The sequence below is a fragment of the Dysidea avara genome, chromosome 10 (assembly GCF_963678975.1).
Source record: "Dysidea avara chromosome 10, odDysAvar1.4, whole genome shotgun sequence".
NCBI classification, from domain to species: Eukaryota; Metazoa; Porifera; class Demospongiae; order Dictyoceratida; family Dysideidae; genus Dysidea; species Dysidea avara.
Window position 1 is genome coordinate 186,026 of NC_089281.1, and position 18,715 is coordinate 204,740.

At 42.3% G+C, this 18,715-nt stretch overlaps 1 protein-coding gene across 3 annotated transcripts in view; it reads left to right on the forward strand.

The window, feature by feature from the left end:
* The window catches only part of LOC136237165 (ribosome quality control complex subunit NEMF-like), a 49,346-nt gene that overhangs the window by 8,383 nt on the left and 22,248 nt on the right, over positions 1-18,715 (forward strand). For all 3 annotated transcript variants that reach the window (XR_010692335.1, XR_010692336.1, XM_066027476.1), the window contains exons 6-23: positions 90-157; positions 204-281; positions 330-406; positions 458-525; positions 572-647; positions 694-756; positions 8,794-8,871; positions 8,919-8,966; positions 9,015-9,175; positions 9,226-9,247; positions 9,292-9,350; positions 15,293-15,356; positions 15,406-15,494; positions 15,541-15,644; positions 15,688-15,750; positions 15,795-15,907; positions 15,958-16,015; positions 16,063-16,124. Coding sequence is in view for 1 of the 3 variants with exons in the window: in XM_066027476.1 (XP_065883548.1) it covers positions 90-157; positions 204-281; positions 330-406; positions 458-525; positions 572-647; positions 694-756; positions 8,794-8,871; positions 8,919-8,966; positions 9,015-9,175; positions 9,226-9,247; positions 9,292-9,350; positions 15,293-15,356; positions 15,406-15,494; positions 15,541-15,644; positions 15,688-15,750; positions 15,795-15,907; positions 15,958-16,015; positions 16,063-16,124 (1,351 nt within the window). In the remaining 2 variants the exon portion in view is untranslated. The remainder of the gene's footprint in view (positions 1-89; positions 158-203; positions 282-329; positions 407-457; positions 526-571; positions 648-693; positions 757-8,793; positions 8,872-8,918; positions 8,967-9,014; positions 9,176-9,225; positions 9,248-9,291; positions 9,351-15,292; positions 15,357-15,405; positions 15,495-15,540; positions 15,645-15,687; positions 15,751-15,794; positions 15,908-15,957; positions 16,016-16,062; positions 16,125-18,715) is intronic.

Genomic DNA, 18,715 nt, shown 5'->3' on the forward strand with positions numbered 1-18,715 from the left:
GTAGAAATTAGATGTTCACTAGTATAGCCGCAGGTGTAGATGACCTCCCTTATTTCATGTGCTATTTCCTTACACTTGTTATATTACAGGCTTACAGAGATCCTTGGGGCAGCCAGTGTAGGTGATCAACTCAAGAAAGTGCTGATGCCACATTTTGGTGGGTGTTGCTAGAAGTGTGGTTAGTAATCATGTGATTACTATAGTGTATGGTCCTGCACTGTTGAGCCATGCCCTCATAGGAGCTGGGTTTGTTGAAGGAGCACTAATTGGAGACATTGCTGGTTAGTATGACCATTACTTGTAATTTTGTCATGGTGATGGTGCCATAGAGATGTTGCCACAGCTGCAGACAGCACTGGAAGAAGCTGAGATGATATTTCAACAATTGTCAACTAAACAGCATCAGGTGATCTTGTCGTTACTATGGTGATTGTGATGTATTCAATGGCAACTGCAGGGTTGCATCATTCAGAAAAGAGAAGGTCATAATGACAGTGTTGCCGGGGCAGCTTCTGATTTGATAATGTATGTTACTATGGTGTCAGTAATGTCATAATAACATAATGTATAGCAACATGGAATTTCATCCAATGAGATATCGTCAACATGATCACATGTTGAGTACGATGTACGAGTCATTTAATAAGGTAAAGTCACACTGTGAGTCGTGTCTTCCTACATCACATGATCCAGGCTGTGGATGAATTTTTCTCAAAACTCAGTAGTCAGAAAATTGACATCAAATTACATCAGCAGGTAATTAATGTAATCATACAGTACAATAGTGCTGTATAGTAGGGTTAACATGCAGTTTGCTCACTTCAGGTCGTCCCCCATAGAATTCGGTGGACTTTGAGGACCAGATGCTGTACTGGGCACCCTTCATAACTCAGTCATAAGCACGGCGCCTATAAGTATTTTACAATGCCAAACTCCACTTAGCGCACAGTGTTTGCCGTATCCGAGGCTGAGCTACACCCCATCAGGGCTGCCAAGTTAAGTCCCCTCTAGATGATTCCTAAGCTTAATTTTCCAGTCACACCCTTTTGTGATTGCTAGAAAGTTATCACTGACCCCTTGTTGTTCTATATACCTTTCTGGGAGTGTCCCTCTAACCAACACTCCCCAGAAGCCACCCCAAGATGAAGTCCCCCCAAGGTCATAAGGGTCTTCGTTGATAGCCCGTCCTCCCCTCCCGGGGGGGGGGGGGGGGGCAGTTCCCCACACCCACCAGCCGTGATGGCCCCATGCGTGAAGCCGCCCAACTCCTTGCCCTTATGAATTGTCCTAATCAAAATACCCTACCAATTATTGTATTGCACAGACCAAAATATAACATTACAATTTAATCACATACATGCCACTACAAATGGATAGACATTTCAGTTTGCTGCCGCCAGTTTATCTGCCATCATCGTTAGTTGTTCCCACAGGGTTCGTACATAGAGCTGATAAGCAACACTCTCCCAGCAGCTCATGGTTTTGATCAGCAAATCATGGGTGCCTTGAGCAGCCGTTGTAGTGGCAGCTCCAATTCTGAAGCTGTGGCCTGAGTACTTGCTACAGTCAATCCCCACCCTTGCAGCACCACCCGCAAGCTTGAGACCAGTGTTTGACATGTCAGGGGTCGACCATCTTCGAGCCGGAACAACAGCTCAGGTCCTGGCCCTCTTTTTGCCATGTAGCTCAGGACAGCAGCCATGGGGCATAGTTCCTCCTTTGTACAATCAATAATTATGTTCATCCCTACCCTAAATGGGTCCTACTGGATTGCTTTATCCTCACTCTGATGAACGATGGGTGAGTTGTGCTGTCCTCCGCAACATCTGTGAAAGACAGATTCCGGAATGGGTCAAAGCTGGAGTCGCTTTCAATGACTGCCTCTCCTGTTCAAAGAAGCACAAGCATATGCAAGCCCACAACATTGAGTGATCCCAGCTGCTGTCTACCTTCCACTCCTTGTATATCATCCTTAGAATCACTGGGGTGATTGGCAGTCTTGTCTTTCCTGGAACACCAGCCTGTTCATGGTTATCACCAGCTCTAAGCATGGTATTGAAGACATCCTCGAGTCTCCCAGGCCTTGTGAAATCTGTAAGTGTCATACTGCCAACACGTATGGCTTCACTGTTTGAAATCTGAGGCCCTCCAATTGTAAGAATGCTGTAGTCTCTGTTCTTTAACTGGCAGAGGAGGTGCTCCCACCCGGGGACAGAAATCAAAATACCGCCTCTTCCTTGCTTGGTATGCCTTCTGAGTAGAGGGGGCTAGACATACTTGGTACAGGCTACAAAGAACTCCATTCAGTTTGTTGAGGTTCAGTCTGGCTGCTCTCCCACCAGTAGCTCAAGAGCTTGAGCTGGGATTGGGGAGGGATTCGGTGATGCCCCAGGTGATACCTGCAAGAAAAGTGGCAAGTTATTATGGGACAAGGTATCTGCAGCTTCATTTATTTTTCCTGGTAAGTGTACTGCTTCCAATGACATGTGGTGGTGTTCGGTTATAAAGAACAGGCAGCGAACCATGTGCATCGTGACTGGGTCCTTGCTATAACTGTTGTTGAGTACTTCAACCACTGAGCTGTTACTGCAAAAGCACAAGACTCCTGCTCCAGCTAGCTCCTCCCTCACAAGAGCAGCCAGAACTATTAGGAGGAGCTCCTTTGGAGCAATGTACCATCCACATGCCTGATGCCTCCACTGCCACTGCAACCACTGGTTCTCGAACACTGCTGCGCATCTCCAGCCCCAGAAGCATGGGAGTGTACTTTAGCAGTTCTACTCTGTGTTAGGCAGCAGGCCAACCCCATTCCAACACTCCAGAAACTTGTACCACCACAGGAAGTCTGATTTTAACTCCTTGTTGTGGCAAACATGGTGGTTTCTTTTCTTGGTTCTGGCCATCTCCTCAATAATTCTCACAAAACAACGGCCTGGCCATACCACTGAAGAGGCGTGCTAAATTAACCCTACCAATGACTAAAGGTCTTTCTTGCGACCTGAGTCTTTCCACAACCACTTTCTGGACTGTCTTCTGCATCCTCCCAAGCTTGTCTGCTGGCAACCGTAGTTCCATGGGCACTGTGTCAATTTCGATCCCTAAGAATTTTTGGCATGTGGATGGACCTTCACACTTGTGTGGGGCTAATGGAACCCCAAGCTATTCACAAGTGTGGGATAGGCATGTCATGTTGTCTTGACACTCCCCAGTGGCTGGGGCCCCCACTGTAATGAAATCATCCAAATATTGTCGGAGCATCCTCACCCCTCAGGCTTTCACAATCCACTCAAGGGCATCTGCTACAGCTGTGAAGATAATGGGAGCTGACCACAAGCCAAATGGGAGGCAAGTGTCCACATAAACTCTACCCTGCCACTGAATGCCCAGGAGCCATGGTACTCTGGGTGAACTGGGATTATTCTGTACGCACTTTGAACATCCATTTTCCCTAGTAGGGAACCTACTCCCAGTTTGGCTACTACCTTAGCTACATCATCGGTGGACATATATGACAGGGAGCTGGCTGCCACACTGATTCTGTCATTTACGCTCTCTCTTTCCGGGTTGGGCAGGTCCACTATCAACCACCATTTTCCTGGTGTGAAACCCTTTAGAATAACCCCAAAGGGGCTGGTGTGGACTCACCTTGCTAGCTTTAGAATCAATGAGCCCACCACTTTGCCCCTACAGTTCCTCCTGCAAGTAGTTTTCCACCACCACCGGATTGTCCAACGTTGAGGACATGTACCTCCTTAGTTCTGTAGTCAAAGTTGATCCTGAAGCCACATGACATTCCCTCTAGAACTAGTTGGACAAGGTCAGTGTCTTGGTGACTCAACAGGGCTGACCTCCACTGCTCTACCTGGAGAGGGGTTTGGACTCTCCCCATTCCTCCTGGTATTGCTGCTTGTTCAGGTTCACCAGGCGAGGTGTCAAGAAGGATCCAGTTGAACTGGGCGAGACTACATGGGGAGACACAAGGTTACCAAGTGGTCTCAAGTAATGGCCCCTGACTATTATTTAATCTATTGTTTGGCTTACTTGCCTAAATGGGGAATATGGCTAACAGATACCCAGAGACTCCCACTGAAACACACAAGAGGAAAAACTATGAGGGGCCTGGTACCCCCTAACTATCTAACCCATCTACTAGACTAGTGGGAGATGGGCCTCACAACACCTCGGTGGCCCCAGTGTCACACTGCATGCGGGACGCGTCGTTTTCCCGCCAATGATTAGCACCATACCCTGTGAGACTGCCTCTAACAACTAGCATAGTACAGTTTTTAATATTTTTTTGCAATAGGATTTGTAACAGCATAATTAAACTCGAGATATACAGTACACAACAAGACACTGACAAAGCCGAGGGCCTATGAATTATGCCTACACTAAATCAGATTGTTCTCCTGGAGAATAACCCCTATGGGGAAGGTCCTGAGCCAGCTGCCAGGTCTGGACATCACAGCTTGCCATGATCTGTCCAGCGACACAGTGAGCACCAGTGGATGAACTTGCAAGTCTCCCCATACAGACACCCTGCTGGGGCTGTGTTGTTCAGGCTGCAACTGGGAAGCCAGACCGGGATACTGCCTTCCATCCTTGCCCCCCCCTCCCCCCCTTCTAGAGCCTACATCATTTTATTGGAGGGTAGAAGTTCTTCCAGTTCAATGAAGTCGAGGTCCCGTATGCGTTGGGCCAGCTTCCATGGCACTGTAGGTAGCCCCAGTGCTGCCAGAAAGTAGGGTGGAGGAGGTTTTTCCTTGCTGCCTTCCAGGTCCTGGGGAGGGATCGTGCCAGCTTCGGGAGGAGGGGTGGATGATGGAACGTGGCTCAGTGGGAGGTACCATAGTGATGCCCACTTGTTGCAGCTGGCTGCTCTCAGACATGTCTCCTAGCCTCAAGCCTACACAGAAATAACAAGTGGGCAGTATGCAGCCCATTCCCCTTTGGCCCTGCCTACCTCACCCAACAGTTAGTTGGATCCTGGGCCAGCTAGACCTCAACTAATCCTTGACATTTCTGAGGCTTTTTTTTTGTACAGAATCAATTCAGGCCGGCCTGAGGTCATTTAAACCCTTTGTTAAACCCCAATCTTGGCTATTGCTCCAACCGCTGCAGCTGCTAATTGCAAATGACTTTGTGCCAGCTTGTGTACGTACTATTCCAACTAGCACCCCCAAAACCCAGCCCTTGCAGGCCATCCCCAGGTGCTCAGTACAACCCCCCCTCACTGCCTTATGTTAACTCCTAGGTTATTCTGCATACCACAAAGGTGTGGGCATGTCCCATGAAAAAAACATCACCCAAAAACCTGTCTCACTTTCCCAGATGACTATTGGTGAGGTAAAACTAAGCCCAAACAAGCCTTCAGATCAACCCAAAATGCTTTCGACAAGTTGCTATGGAATTTAAAAAACAATAATTTAACGGAATTTTCTAGTGACTGACTGAATGACTAACTAAGTAACTGACTGACAGACTGACAGACTGATGCCTTCAGACAAGCGTAACTTGGTAACAGCTAAGGCTATGGGCTTGATTTTTTCACTGTTTGATGTCGCTTTGGCCCGAGAGGGCATAATGCAATATGTACAATGCACTTACCAGTATCCTCCTTTGTGTCCCATTTACCTTTGCTGACAGTGAAAAGTGTCAATTTGGTGGTGGGCGGTGGCACATGATGGCTTCCCTTTGTAATGGAAAGCATCCATATTTTTCATAGTTTCTACTTTGATTGTAGAGGTGCTTTTCGAGCAGTTCTTGATTCGTACTGCTATGTAATGAGTTGACCATAGCTGACAATGAAGCATAATGGATACTTCACTTTTCAGATAATAATTGATATAACTGGGGCGCATGATGCCATTTCTTTTGGTGATGTGCGTGCATTGCAGAGGTGCTTTTCGAACAGTTCTTGATTCATAATGCTGTGTAGCGGGTTGAACGTAGCTGACAACGAAGTGTAATGGATGCTTCCCTTTTCAGACGATAATTGATATAGTCGCGCACCATTTCAGATGCTGTGTATATGTGTGGGTTCACCAGTCATAATAATTATTATACAAAAAAAGTTAGCAAGCAAGTGCACAAAGAAATTTGGAATTTTCAACTAGAGTAGGGAACCATAGCACATCGATAATAAGAGCTGAAACAAGCTGGAGTAGTGCACAATATTAAATCACAGTTATACATTTAAAATGTTATATCCCTACTGTGCTTAAGATACCATACACAATAAGGATATATCACTTCTTTTTGTTTTACTGTTTATTTACTAGGCCTGGGGCAAATACAACCAAGTACAATTACCAATGGGACAACCTACTAATGGAGCATGTACAAACAGTGCATGGCCAACACAGTGTGTGCAGGTAGAAAAGATGCACAGTAATACAATTCTAGAAGAATTGACTGGCACACGTAAGGGATGTATTAGTAGTGCTGGGCGATATAGCCGACATATGACATATCACGACATATATTTTTTATATCGTGATACGATAGCTGGAAATTATATCGCGATATAGCGCACGTGATCTAAGTAGTACAACGTGACCTCATAAAATGGCATCTCCAGTTTCGCCATTACTCCTGCTGCACCCACGTCTTGCCCACGTCAATGGTGTGACATACTGTTGGGTATTTTGAAGGTGCTATCTACTTAGATCTGTGTGCAGCGCTTGGGACATGTAGGAACCAGTAGACCAGTGAGAAAAGTCACTGTGATTAACCAGTGCCAATTTTCAGCTTGGAGTTTGTAAAAGATCGAAATACTCTAATAGAGCAGTCAGTGCGATACTCTAATAAAACAGTCAGTAGAATATACTAATTATAATACTTGCTCTAAGTTATCTTGATATTAAAAAAGAAACATGTAAAAAAGCCATTTCAAAAGGATCTATACATGTTGTTTTTTAAAATTCCCTGGAGGAGCATGCCTCTCCTAGTTAATCTCTAATTTAAATATCATAATAGATCAAGATGATGAAGGTATCGCAGATTAAGTTGTAGGTGAACTGGAAGACTAAGTGTTGTAACTTGCCAGTATGCAAATCAACATTTCATTTAATTATCATGTAACTAGCTGTATAAGTGCATATGATGTATTAGCTAATAAATGATCTTATTCCTGTTTTGTGTACTGTGTAATAGAAAACCATCTGAAAAAAGAAAATAAACATCAAGTTAAAATATTGGTATATATCGTGACATATATTCATATCGTGAATAAATTTTGCCATGACATACGACATAAAAAAAATCTATATCGCCTAGCACTATGTATTATTATGCAATTACAATCAGTGATTATCCAACCATGGAGATGTGAGGCTTCAGGTGGAGAGCTATGCATCATCACACAGACTTACCAGCTGGAAGCTGCACCTTCTTCGCACCATGGCCTGCCAGGTGAAGCTTTCTCCCATCCCATACACAAGTGAAGGTAGCCTAGTTACGCGAGACTAAAGAAACAACACTATCAAAGTGTTGTAACCAACACAAACTAACCTCCAGCAATTAGTAGCAACTTCCAATCATTAACAGGAGTATCAGCCACTCGTCTTCTAATCGAAATAGTCGCTGTCACCCACTCTCAAACACAAAAGAACAGTAGTTCGCTTGTCTAGAGCCCGCCTGATCTATTAATAGTGGGCGTCACGTGCTAGCTGTTTTGATCGGCGTTGGGGGAATCGTCGTACATTTCCATCGCCTTCACGATAACACCCGCCCATTATACGATTGTCTCTTCAGACGACATGGATTCTATTCCCAGTGAGTGTGAAGCCTTAGGCCTTGTAGTTTTCTCAAACATATTATTTATTCATTGTTGATGTAATTTTAACTGCATTTCGTATTATCTTTAGTACTTCATTGTATAATTAAGGCTTTACAGCACGTGCTGAATTGCTGAAGGTCTGTAGGACACCTGGTCCTACAGCCTGTTTAAAGTTGTTACATAAAGTGGGTTTGAAAAGGTGGAGAAAGGAGAAAAAATCCATTGGCAGCCTCGAACCTGCAGCCATTCGATTAAACCTTGAACGCTTACAGGAGTCTCCCAGGTGGTCAGGGTATTTTCTCGTTGTCAATTTCATGTATATGTATCCGCAGGGACTCTTGTATATCCCATGTGGAACCAAATGGACATTAGTTTATTAGGCTTTACAGCACAAGTGCTGAAGGTCTGTAAGACACCTGGTTGTGATTTAATATCGTGCACTACTCCAGCTTGTTTCAGTACTTTTTATGGATGTGCTCGGGTCCCTACTCTAGTTGAAAATTCCATTTTTTTTGTGTACTTGCATTGTGTAACCATAGTGCCAGGTGATTAATGTAATTATAATAGTGTCAGGTAATTAATAATGTCAGTTTCCTAGACTCTTTAAGCTTGTTATAATAACTGTGTAGTTTAGTTGTTAATGGCAATTATAAGTGCATAAAAGATCCTGAAAAATTTCCCCTCGAAATAAATATAGTGGCAATACTGTGTATTTTTGGGTTCACGAATATTTTCGAGGGTAAATTTGTGTGTATGTTGGCTGTATCTCCTTTACTGTATAAGCTATAACAATTCTGTAAAATTCGGGAGAAAATACATTACATAGTGGTTAAAAATGTTACTAGTACATTCAGTACATTAGTGGTTAAAAATGTTACTTTGTATCATGTTCAGAGAGAAAGTTATTTTAACTTTAAAATAGTGGTCAAAAGTTGACAGGCGCTAAGCCAGGACATATATGTAGGAAAAGCTGGAGTGAGCTATATAGGAGAAAGTCCCTTATATTGCTATAGGAGAAATCTGGATTACAGAAGTTGGATAATGTTCGTAAGGATCATAGTCGTCGACTACAAGAACTTGAGAAGATGCAGGTGAGCACTTAATAGAGTAATAACTACCACATTATCTCACTACTCAGACTGAGGATTCCTTCAAAGCTGAACTGATTGAGATGAATATCGACCTAGTAAGTGGTGTGATCACATGATCCAGTCAATGTGATCACATGATCCAGGTTTCTAAGGCTTGTGATGTCATCAATGGAGCAATAGCTACAGCTATGGACTGGGGGGATATTGTTGCTATGGTGAAGGAGGCTCGTAGTCATGGTGACCAGGTGGCTTGTGCTATACATGAACTACAGCTGGAGAAGAATCACATGATCTTGTTGCTACGGTAACATACTGTTATGGGGTATGCTAATTGACTGTACACTGTTTCCACAGTAACCCTTATGAGGATGAGAAGGTGTGTCATTGTATCATGTGATCGCACACTACAAAATATTACAGATCAAACCAATCAAAGTGGATATTGATCTTGATCTCACTGCATATGCTAATGCCCGAAGGTCAGTGTACATACTATGATCTCAGTATGGACACATGATCACTTGTCGTCAATACATAACTCATTAAATCCCCCTTATAAACATTATTTCCTGTTATCAGCCTTCTGCAAGCCTGTCAATGTAATAATGCCACCTAGAATACACTGTTGTACCATTCCTGGGGCAGGCCTGTCTGGCAGGATTGCTGCAGGATGGTAATAGTATTGTGGCCGGTATGTAATTTCAATTTACAGGCCTATCACAGTCAAGGACCAGGGTATCCTGAAAAAAATTATATAACAGGCCTGTAACATATATGTAATTTGTTGCTATGGTGACCACTGTTGCTACTGGTTACTGTATTGCTTAGCTCACTTGGTAGATTTCCACGTTCCCTGAATTATACATTATACCATACTGACTAACTTGCCTCTCCATCTTCCTATTATATTAAAGATTTCATTTTGTGTTTATAATCTTGCTAACAAGTAAATTATTCATTGTGGGATTTTTTCACAGGCTTGTTACCAGTTTATAATACAGGCCTGTATAAAATGCAGCACAGACCTGTTGTACACAATAGAGCAGGTTACATGCCTGCTAACATACAATAATGACTAATTCCATGCCTGTACCAGTACTAAATTTTGTAAGGGATCACATGACTAGGTCAAACTCAAAACTGTAAAATGTATTGCATTCCTAACACAGTTACCATGACAACAGTGGTGCTTAGTGTAGCATGTGACTGCGGTCAAACTGTTACCATGGATACTTGTTACCATGGATTCTAGTTGTTACTGTTATGTCATCAGACACTTCTAGACTTGCTCTTAACTACGCATGTATGTGTTCAACAACATATCAACAATAATAAAAGTATAAGTTCTCAATGTTATATCACCCTCCCCTTGAGAAAGCTTGTCCTCAAACATCTTATTATTTATGTTGGAGGGGAGAAACAACTGTTCATGCTGGGTTTCATCCTCTTCAGCTTGGTTAGATACATTGTTCCTGTTCATCACCAGTTGTATGAGATACCATAACTTGTTTATTGTCATCCTCTGAAGGCTCAGCATGGTCCGGTGTCTGTTAGTGAGATTATCTGAAGCCACGTCACATTATATTGTGTGAGAATACTGTCATCTGGCAGAGAGTTGGCAGCTAGCAGTCTATCAAGGGTGGGTAACCAGGGCCCTCAACCATATAGTTTCAGGAAATATGCTTTGCAGATAGTGTCTGTATCTCTCTTTTCCAATATGCAGTGTGGTCTGTGTCATGGGCAAGACAACTTGTGATTTCTGCCTGTTTCCAGTACCCAATTACCAATCTATGTTGATGTGCTTACTTGTCATGCTGCTGCTTGTATTGCTACTGGGCCGTAAGCAGCTTTCACTCTAGCAGATATTAAAGTAACAACAATTTCTTGATCATAGTCCATGAAATCATTAACCGAAAATCACAATCAGTTGGAGACAGTAGTGCTGCTTCAGTCGGGGAGTGGCAATCACGTGGTCACCAGCAGCAGTACCTTGCAGGAGTAATTCAATGCTCACTTGTTTGATTGATTTATCAACAATTGATATATTCTCTTCTGGAGGTGGTGGGTGCATTTGGCGTCTCTACCAGCTCAATGGGTGATCTGTAAAAGATTATCACATTGTGACCATACAAATATAGTGGTGAAAATAGCTCATAGCCCACATGACTGCTAGTGGGCTGGAGACCATACATTCTTGTGAGTAATTTGTGGAGCGGATCTACCAACTTGGTGAAGCTTGGAACAAATCTTCTATACAATAATATTAGACCCAAAAACTGTCATAGGGTTTTCACACCCTTTGGAACTGAGAACTTTACTGTTTCAGGAAGTAGGTTTTAGACCATGACATTTGGTTCTAAGCCTACAACTTGTAACCTCTTTAGTACTTGGTGTTTTTCAAAGGTACAATTAGCACATCATCCGGTTGTACTGACACAAACATCTGGTCTTCTCCCATTGCAACAGGGCAGGTAGGTATTCCTGAAGACCACCATTGGTAATGAAAGCAGTTTCATTATTCAGGGTGACTCCTTTCACTACAGCTGGCCCTCCTTTCACTGGGAGTGTATGAACAGTGGAATGGAATGCTGGAATGAATTTTAAGTTCGATATCATTTTTACATCCAAATAAGCACAAATCCTCTCCCTAAAGTAAGCAAATAAATAGAATTCCCTTTGAAGTGAGGTCTTTTGGCATACCTTTCCTCACCACAACACTTGTATGACTTATAACTCAATACTTTATTAATTGTCTGAAGCTAACTGTCTTTCAGTGTAGTGTGTAATGTGGCACTGCCATAACGAACTTCATTGTTTTCTGACATAATCGTGGAAAGGGCTCATTGTAAACGCTTACAGGACAAGTACGCCACAGTAGGGATATAACACTTCTTATTGTTTTACTGTGATTTAATATCGTACACTACTCCAGCTTGTTTCAGTACTTTTTATCGATGTGCTATGGTCCCTACTCTAGTTGAAAATTCCAAAAAAAAAATTTGTGTACTTGTTTGTTAACTTTTTTTTTTTTTGTAAATAATTATTATGACTGGTGAACTCACACATACCACATCTGAAATGGCACTGTACACCCCAGCTATCAATTATTGTCTGAAAAGTGAAGTATTCATTACACTTCCTTGTCAGTTATGTTCAACCCGTTACACAGCATTTTGAATCAAGAACTGTTCGAAAAGCATCTCTGCAATCAAAATAGCCACTATGAAAAATATGGACAATTTCCATTATGAAGGGAAGCCATCACGTGCTACCGCCAAATCGACACTTTTACTGTCAGCAAAGATGAATGGGACACAAAGGAGGACACTGGTAAGTCCATGAAGAATGCATTGTACGTACTGCGGTATGCCAAAAGGCACCTCTCGGGCCGAAGCAACATCAAACAGTGAAAAAGTCAAGCCCGTAGCCTTAGCCGTTATCAAATTACACTTGTCTGAAGACATCAGGCAGTCAGTCAGGCAGTCAGTCAGTCAGTCACTAGAAAATTCCATTAAATAAATATTTTAAAAAATTCTGTAGCAACTTGTTGAAAGGGTTTCGGGCCGATCTGAAAGCTTGTTTGGACTTAGTTTTACCTAACCGAGGTTGGGTTTTGGGTGATGTTATTTCATGGGCCACTCCTACTCCTTTGTGGTCCCTACTATACAGTACTGTATGATAACAGTGCACGTACTTTTACAATGCAAACGTAGAGTACATGTAATCAGCTATACTATGTACAAGTTAAGCTGGCTGGATCCTTTAAAAAAAACAACAGAAAAGTGTTGTTTTTTTCTCTAGAGAAATAACATTCAGCCAACCAGATGATTAAGGTGTCGACAACAGACACATGTGGTATGGTTTTACTAGCTGGTGTAATATGCACTATACTTTAATGGCTTCCACCATAGGAAATGTATGGTGAAAATTTAGATTGATTACCAAATATTGTGTTGGACATCAAATTTTAAAATTGTGTGTAATTGTATCATCTATGAGTTATTAAATGTTTCTGAGGATCCAGCTCAACACATACATAGCTAACTTTTTATCATGATTTCCCATTTGGGAACAATGGTTAAGTCAGGAGTCTTCTTGGTATTCCCAATAAACTGTTATTGTGCATGTTCATAACTGACTTTACAGTACATTACATTAGTAAACTTTGTCTATGGTGAGGTGAATTATGCTAAAAGAATTGACTTCAAGGGGAATCCTATTTATTTGCTTACTTAAGGGGAGGAGATGTAGATGCAAAAAAATCTTACTGAACTTTAATAAAAAATTTCATTCCAGTTAGTCCATTCCACTGTTTATACACTCCCCACTTCACTCATCTGTTTGTTATCAACCTGAGGAGTGAGCTTAACTTGTCTGATGGTTTGAGGTTCTTTTTCTTTAAACGTGCAGTAACACTTGTTACCTTACAAAACAGCTTTTCTACGAAAATTGTAGCATCTACAGCTGTGTCCAAGATTACATAAGCCGGTACACACTGCCTTCATCTTTCACTCTGATTGCCTTGGCTCCATCATCTAAATCAGAAAATAATTATTCCATAAAGGCAAATTCTTTGTCCTTTGACTGTCCTTGCCAGAGTCTGCTATAACTTTGTTGGCGCCAGTAATTTTGATCCCGCCAGGGAATCACTTCAAATTACAAAATTTGGCCAAGTGGTTAGCTCCACTGTAACTGTAACACCTCCTTTGGACTTGCACACCTCCTTTGGACTTACAAATTAGATGAGGTATAAGTTGACTGGTGTGACTGTCTATACTTGTTAGTTCTGTATCACTCCCTTTAGCTGTCTGGCTGTACTGGTATTGCTGCCTCTTTGCCTGCTTACCCTCCTCGTTATGCACAACTTAGGTTTGGGCTCCAGACACTGCAGGGGCAGATATGATACTATATTTCAACCCTTCTTGTAGCTGCCCATGTAAAAAGGTGTAACATGTCTTTTCGCTTACTTCATCAAACCCGTATATTTGGTGAAATGTTTGTTCCAGTTGCAGGATGAAGTCTGCAACAATTTCATTCTTCCATGGGTCAGATAACTGAAATCTTGGGTGCTAACACTTTTTTTGCTGGAGTCTAATTTCTCCTTAAGGGTTGCAGTGACCTTCACGTAGATCAACTTATCTGCTCCTCCAAGCAATGACCATGTGCTTTGTCTCTTAAGTAGCCAGCCAGTTGGATCAACTTCTGTGCATCTGTCTACTCGTTCCATGTAGCCATATGCTCAAATGCTAGAAACCACTCAGATTATTCACCACAAACAAGTCCACTGATGGGGCCTTCCCTTCCCTTGCCACTGGCCTTACTTACAGTCACCTGGCGACTGAGCTGATACTGTCGCTGTTCAGGGTACAGGCGGGCATAGTCACTATCAATTGTTCTATTGAGCTTCATGTCAATACGTCCAACGATCTACACAGACGGGTTTTCAACCTCTCAATCTTTCAGTCTTTAGTTCGATTTTGTCTTTGTGCTTCCTTTGTAGGTCACAGTTCTCTCACACCATAGGTCCCTTCCTTTGTAGGTCACAGTTCTCTCACACCATAGGTCCCTTCCTTTGTAGGTCACAGTTCTCTCACACCATAGGTCCCTTCCTTTGTAGGTCACAGTTCTCTCACACCATAGGTCCCTTCCTTTGTAAGTCACAGTTCTCTCACACCATAGGTCCCTTCCTTTGTAGGTCACAGTTCTCTCACACCATAGGTCCCTTCCTTTGTAAGTCACAGTTCTCTCACACCATAGGTCCCTTTACTCGTGTTGCTGTTTGTCTTCAATGATATGATCTCTGTAGTGGCAGAAATTAGTTCAGTTCTACTCCTGCCTACTCCATTTGACCTTTTATCCCTGGGGATCAAAAATTGAATTGAATTAATTGTTCCACAATGAATTGTTGCAGACTTCATCCTGAGACTTCATCCTGAGACTGGCACTGGTAGTGCATCACTCATGTGATCACTTGTCACATAACTCTAATTTGTTCATTAATACCACTATCATCAAATATAGCAGATTAATTAGTCTTAGGGGAGTTTGGACTGAGCAATACGCTCAAATTTAATGGATCAATGAGTATGCTGTCTTCTTCCTTGTCTGACATCATCGACAGAAACTCACATACTGTGTGTGGTTCAGTGGAGAATCTGCAAATCTGTTTATCAGTAACACAATACTAGTGGTGTATCCTTGCAGCTGATTTTGGTAGGACCTCCACTGTTACGTCATTAAACACTTTTAGTTACCATGAGGTCACTATTATTAAAACACACCAAAAACTACACATGCATGTGTACAACAACATAACTATATAATAATAATAATAATTAAGTATCAATGTTATTGATATATGTTACCATAGCTACTTGTTACCATGGATACTTGTTGCTACCACGGATATTTGTTACCATAGATACTATGATCACAAGAGATTTGCTGCTACTAAACAACAAAAGACAATTGATGCTTCAACTAAGGTGAGACATCGCATGATGTCACATGACATCGCATGATACACATTATTAGGCACTCAAGTCAGCAGAGAGGAAAACAAGACAGGCAATGAAGGAAGCCTCTAAAGTGGCTACCATACGTAAAGCGCGCAAAGTGTACTGGTGAGGAGATCATGTGATTTCACTGAGTGATGTCACAACTACACAGGTTTGAGAAATTCTATTGGTTCATTAGTTCTGAGAATTACCTCATTATTGGTGGGCGTGACCAACAACAGAACGAGTTGATTGTGAAGAGATATCTTAATGATGGTAGGGTATTTTTCCTGATTGTAACCCTATTAGGATATCACAGGTGACATATATGTACATGCTGATCTCCATGGAGCTTCAAGCATTGTCATCAAGAACCCTACTAGTAAGATGGATAATGTGATTTTGTTCTCTATCATGTTATCCCAGGGGGTGTGGTCTCTGCTCGTACACTGTCAGAAGCTGCTACCATGGCAACTTGTTACAGTAGCGCATGGGAAGCTAAAGTTACCACAAGTGTTTGGTGGGTGTGGCACCATCAGGTGAGCTGCCACTGGATCATGTGATCAGTGTCTGTTATCCATGGTAACAGGTATCCAAGACTGCACCTAGTGGGGAATACCTGACTACAGGGAGTTTTATGATTAGAGGTATCATGTGATCTCTTGTGATCATATTACATCATGGTTTTGTATAGGGAAGAAGAATTATCTCCCACCAACCCCTCAATTAATGCTCTGCTTTGCCTTCATGTTTAAGGTAGTCATGGTAACTGTTTAATGTTATCTATATACCCTATGTGCTGGGTCTGGTGATGATGACATCAATGTAGGTAACAGAAAAAAGGGAGGATAGGGCTGAGGCCCCCCTTAGAGTGATATAATATTTCTTTGGTCTGAAAACTGAAAAAAGATTTGATATACAGCAATAAAATACTTGATACAGCAGTCAAACTGTTTCATATTCCTAAAAGCAAAATAATTTTTTTCCCTCAACAGGAATCAAACTACTGGTGTATAATCGTATACCTAGTAATGTATCTCACCACTCTACCAATAGTTTGCTTCACCTAAGATCTATAATGAGTTAATCGTTCATTTTTGTGGGATTAGTAGCATGTGTTTTGAGAAGGATAAGCACATGAAAAGTCCTTTGAACTGTATTTTTGGACTTTGTCTATGTAGAAAACGATCAATGTCCTCTTGGTTTCATGGTTTGGATTAAGAGAGAGGACAGCCTCTACCTGCCGTATTTGTGATGTCCTCAGGATCAGGAGTGCTTTAAATCTGTACTTTATAGACTCCATTAGAGTACTTATAGGGCGGTAGGGGATGATGTTGGTTCTGTGTAGGATCTTGAAGTACCCTCAATCCTGTTCAGGTAGTGGGTTGTTGACGGAGTGCTCCTGCTCTGTTGGGATAGGGGGGATGTTTTCTAAGAAATCCTCCATGTTGATATTGAATTCATCATCATTGAGTGGGTAAGAGTTCTTAAGGTCAAATTGTCATAGGAGTGGCGCTATGATGACATTGAACCAGATTTGGACATTCTGTGTGTAGCGTGTGTGTGGTGTTTGTGTGTGTGTGCGTGCGTGCGTGCGTGCGTGCGTGCGTGCATGTATGCGTGTGTGTGTGTGGTGTTTGTGTGTAGCGTGTGTGTGTAGTGTGTTTGTGTGTGCGTATGTGTAGTGTGTGTTAAACCACATCGACCAGCATCTCCCATGATGTGACCCACGGGCCAACAGCTTTTAGCTGGCTAAGCTGATGACAATCACAAGGTTAGATTACTGTGTGCCAAGTCCAGGATACTACCTGATGGTATCACTTGGCACACACCAACCTGATGCCCCTGTGGAGGTTTTGCAAGCCTCCTGGGGGGAAAATGAACTCTGCACTTAGGAAAAGCACGGCTTGGTGGACAATGAATTGTGAATAGTAATCTACCACTAATAGATATGTAGAATTTTTAAACTCAAGTAAGTCTGTTGCAACACGTTCCTAAGTATAACTGGGTAACAGTGTACTGAGCAGTGGCTCTCGATTGGGTGGGGTCGTCTTTTGATAGGTCGGACATGATTTAACAAAGTTCTCCATCGCTTTTGACACTCCTGGCCACCACACTGAGTAAGAAACAGACAATCTGCATCTTTCTATGCCTTAATGGCCATGGTGGATCCTTTCCAGAATCATTTGTTGAATGCTTGCAGGGACAACTATTCTGGAGTGGTATAGTAGCATAGTACCACTAAGTGTAAGTTCACCCTGAAACTTCCAAAAATCCTTCAGATCTCTAGGTAGTTTGTTTCTCACAGGCCATCCAGAAGTGCAATGCTCAATGAGCTTTGAACAGATGGTGTCCTTAGCCTGGGCCTTGTGGTAGGATTCCAAACAATCCTGGTTTGCTGGAAGGGTAGCTGTAATAGTTTGTATGAAGCATTCTATTTCATCTGAGGATGAACCAACATTGCGATCTGGTATCTCTTTGAGTGGAGTCCTTGATAATGTGTCTGCAAATCTTTCCAGGGACATGTCGGATGGTATATTGGAACCTCATCAATATATCGAAGTATTAATGGAGGCAGTAAACCCAGACTCTTGTTACCTAGCAGTGGTACCAGGGGCTTGTTACCCAGCAGTGGTACCAGGGGCTTGTTATCCGTTTCCAATGTGATGCACTTGCCAAGAACATAATCAGCAAACTTTTCCAATGCCTAAGTCAGTGCCAACGTCTCTTTCTCTATTTTGGCATAACAGGTTTCTGTGTCACTAAGTGTACATAAGGAAAACGCTACAGGCCGCCAGAATCCTTGCTGTAGCTGTAGCAAAACTGCCCCAAGCCGATTTGCTGATGTGTCTGCACTGACTTTGGTAGTTGCTTCTGTATCATACAAAGCCAAGACTCAGGGGGAACATATCTCTTCTTTTAACTTACGGAATGGATCACTGTGCATGGGGGTCCATATCCACTCTGTCTTGGAATTCAGTAACTCCCTAAGAGGTCTTGATATTCTGGCAATATTTGGGGAGAATTTACACATCTGGTTGAGGAGGGTCATCTCTTGAATTTCTTGGGTGAAATTCCATTTGCGTCAATTACATGACCTAGGAAGGTAACACATGGCTGGTAAATACATTAAGTATAATTCCAGCTGATTGAATTCTCTTCAGTGTGACCTGCACTCTGGATTCATGTTCAGCAGCAACTCTTCCATACATTAGAATCTAATCCAAAACGGCCAAGCTGTAAAAAAAGTGCGGCCCTCAAAAAGGCTATGGTGAAAAAAGATGTGAAATCCAAGGTGGCGGCAAAGAAATGGCTGTGATGGTAGGTCAATGGTAATAACGACAATT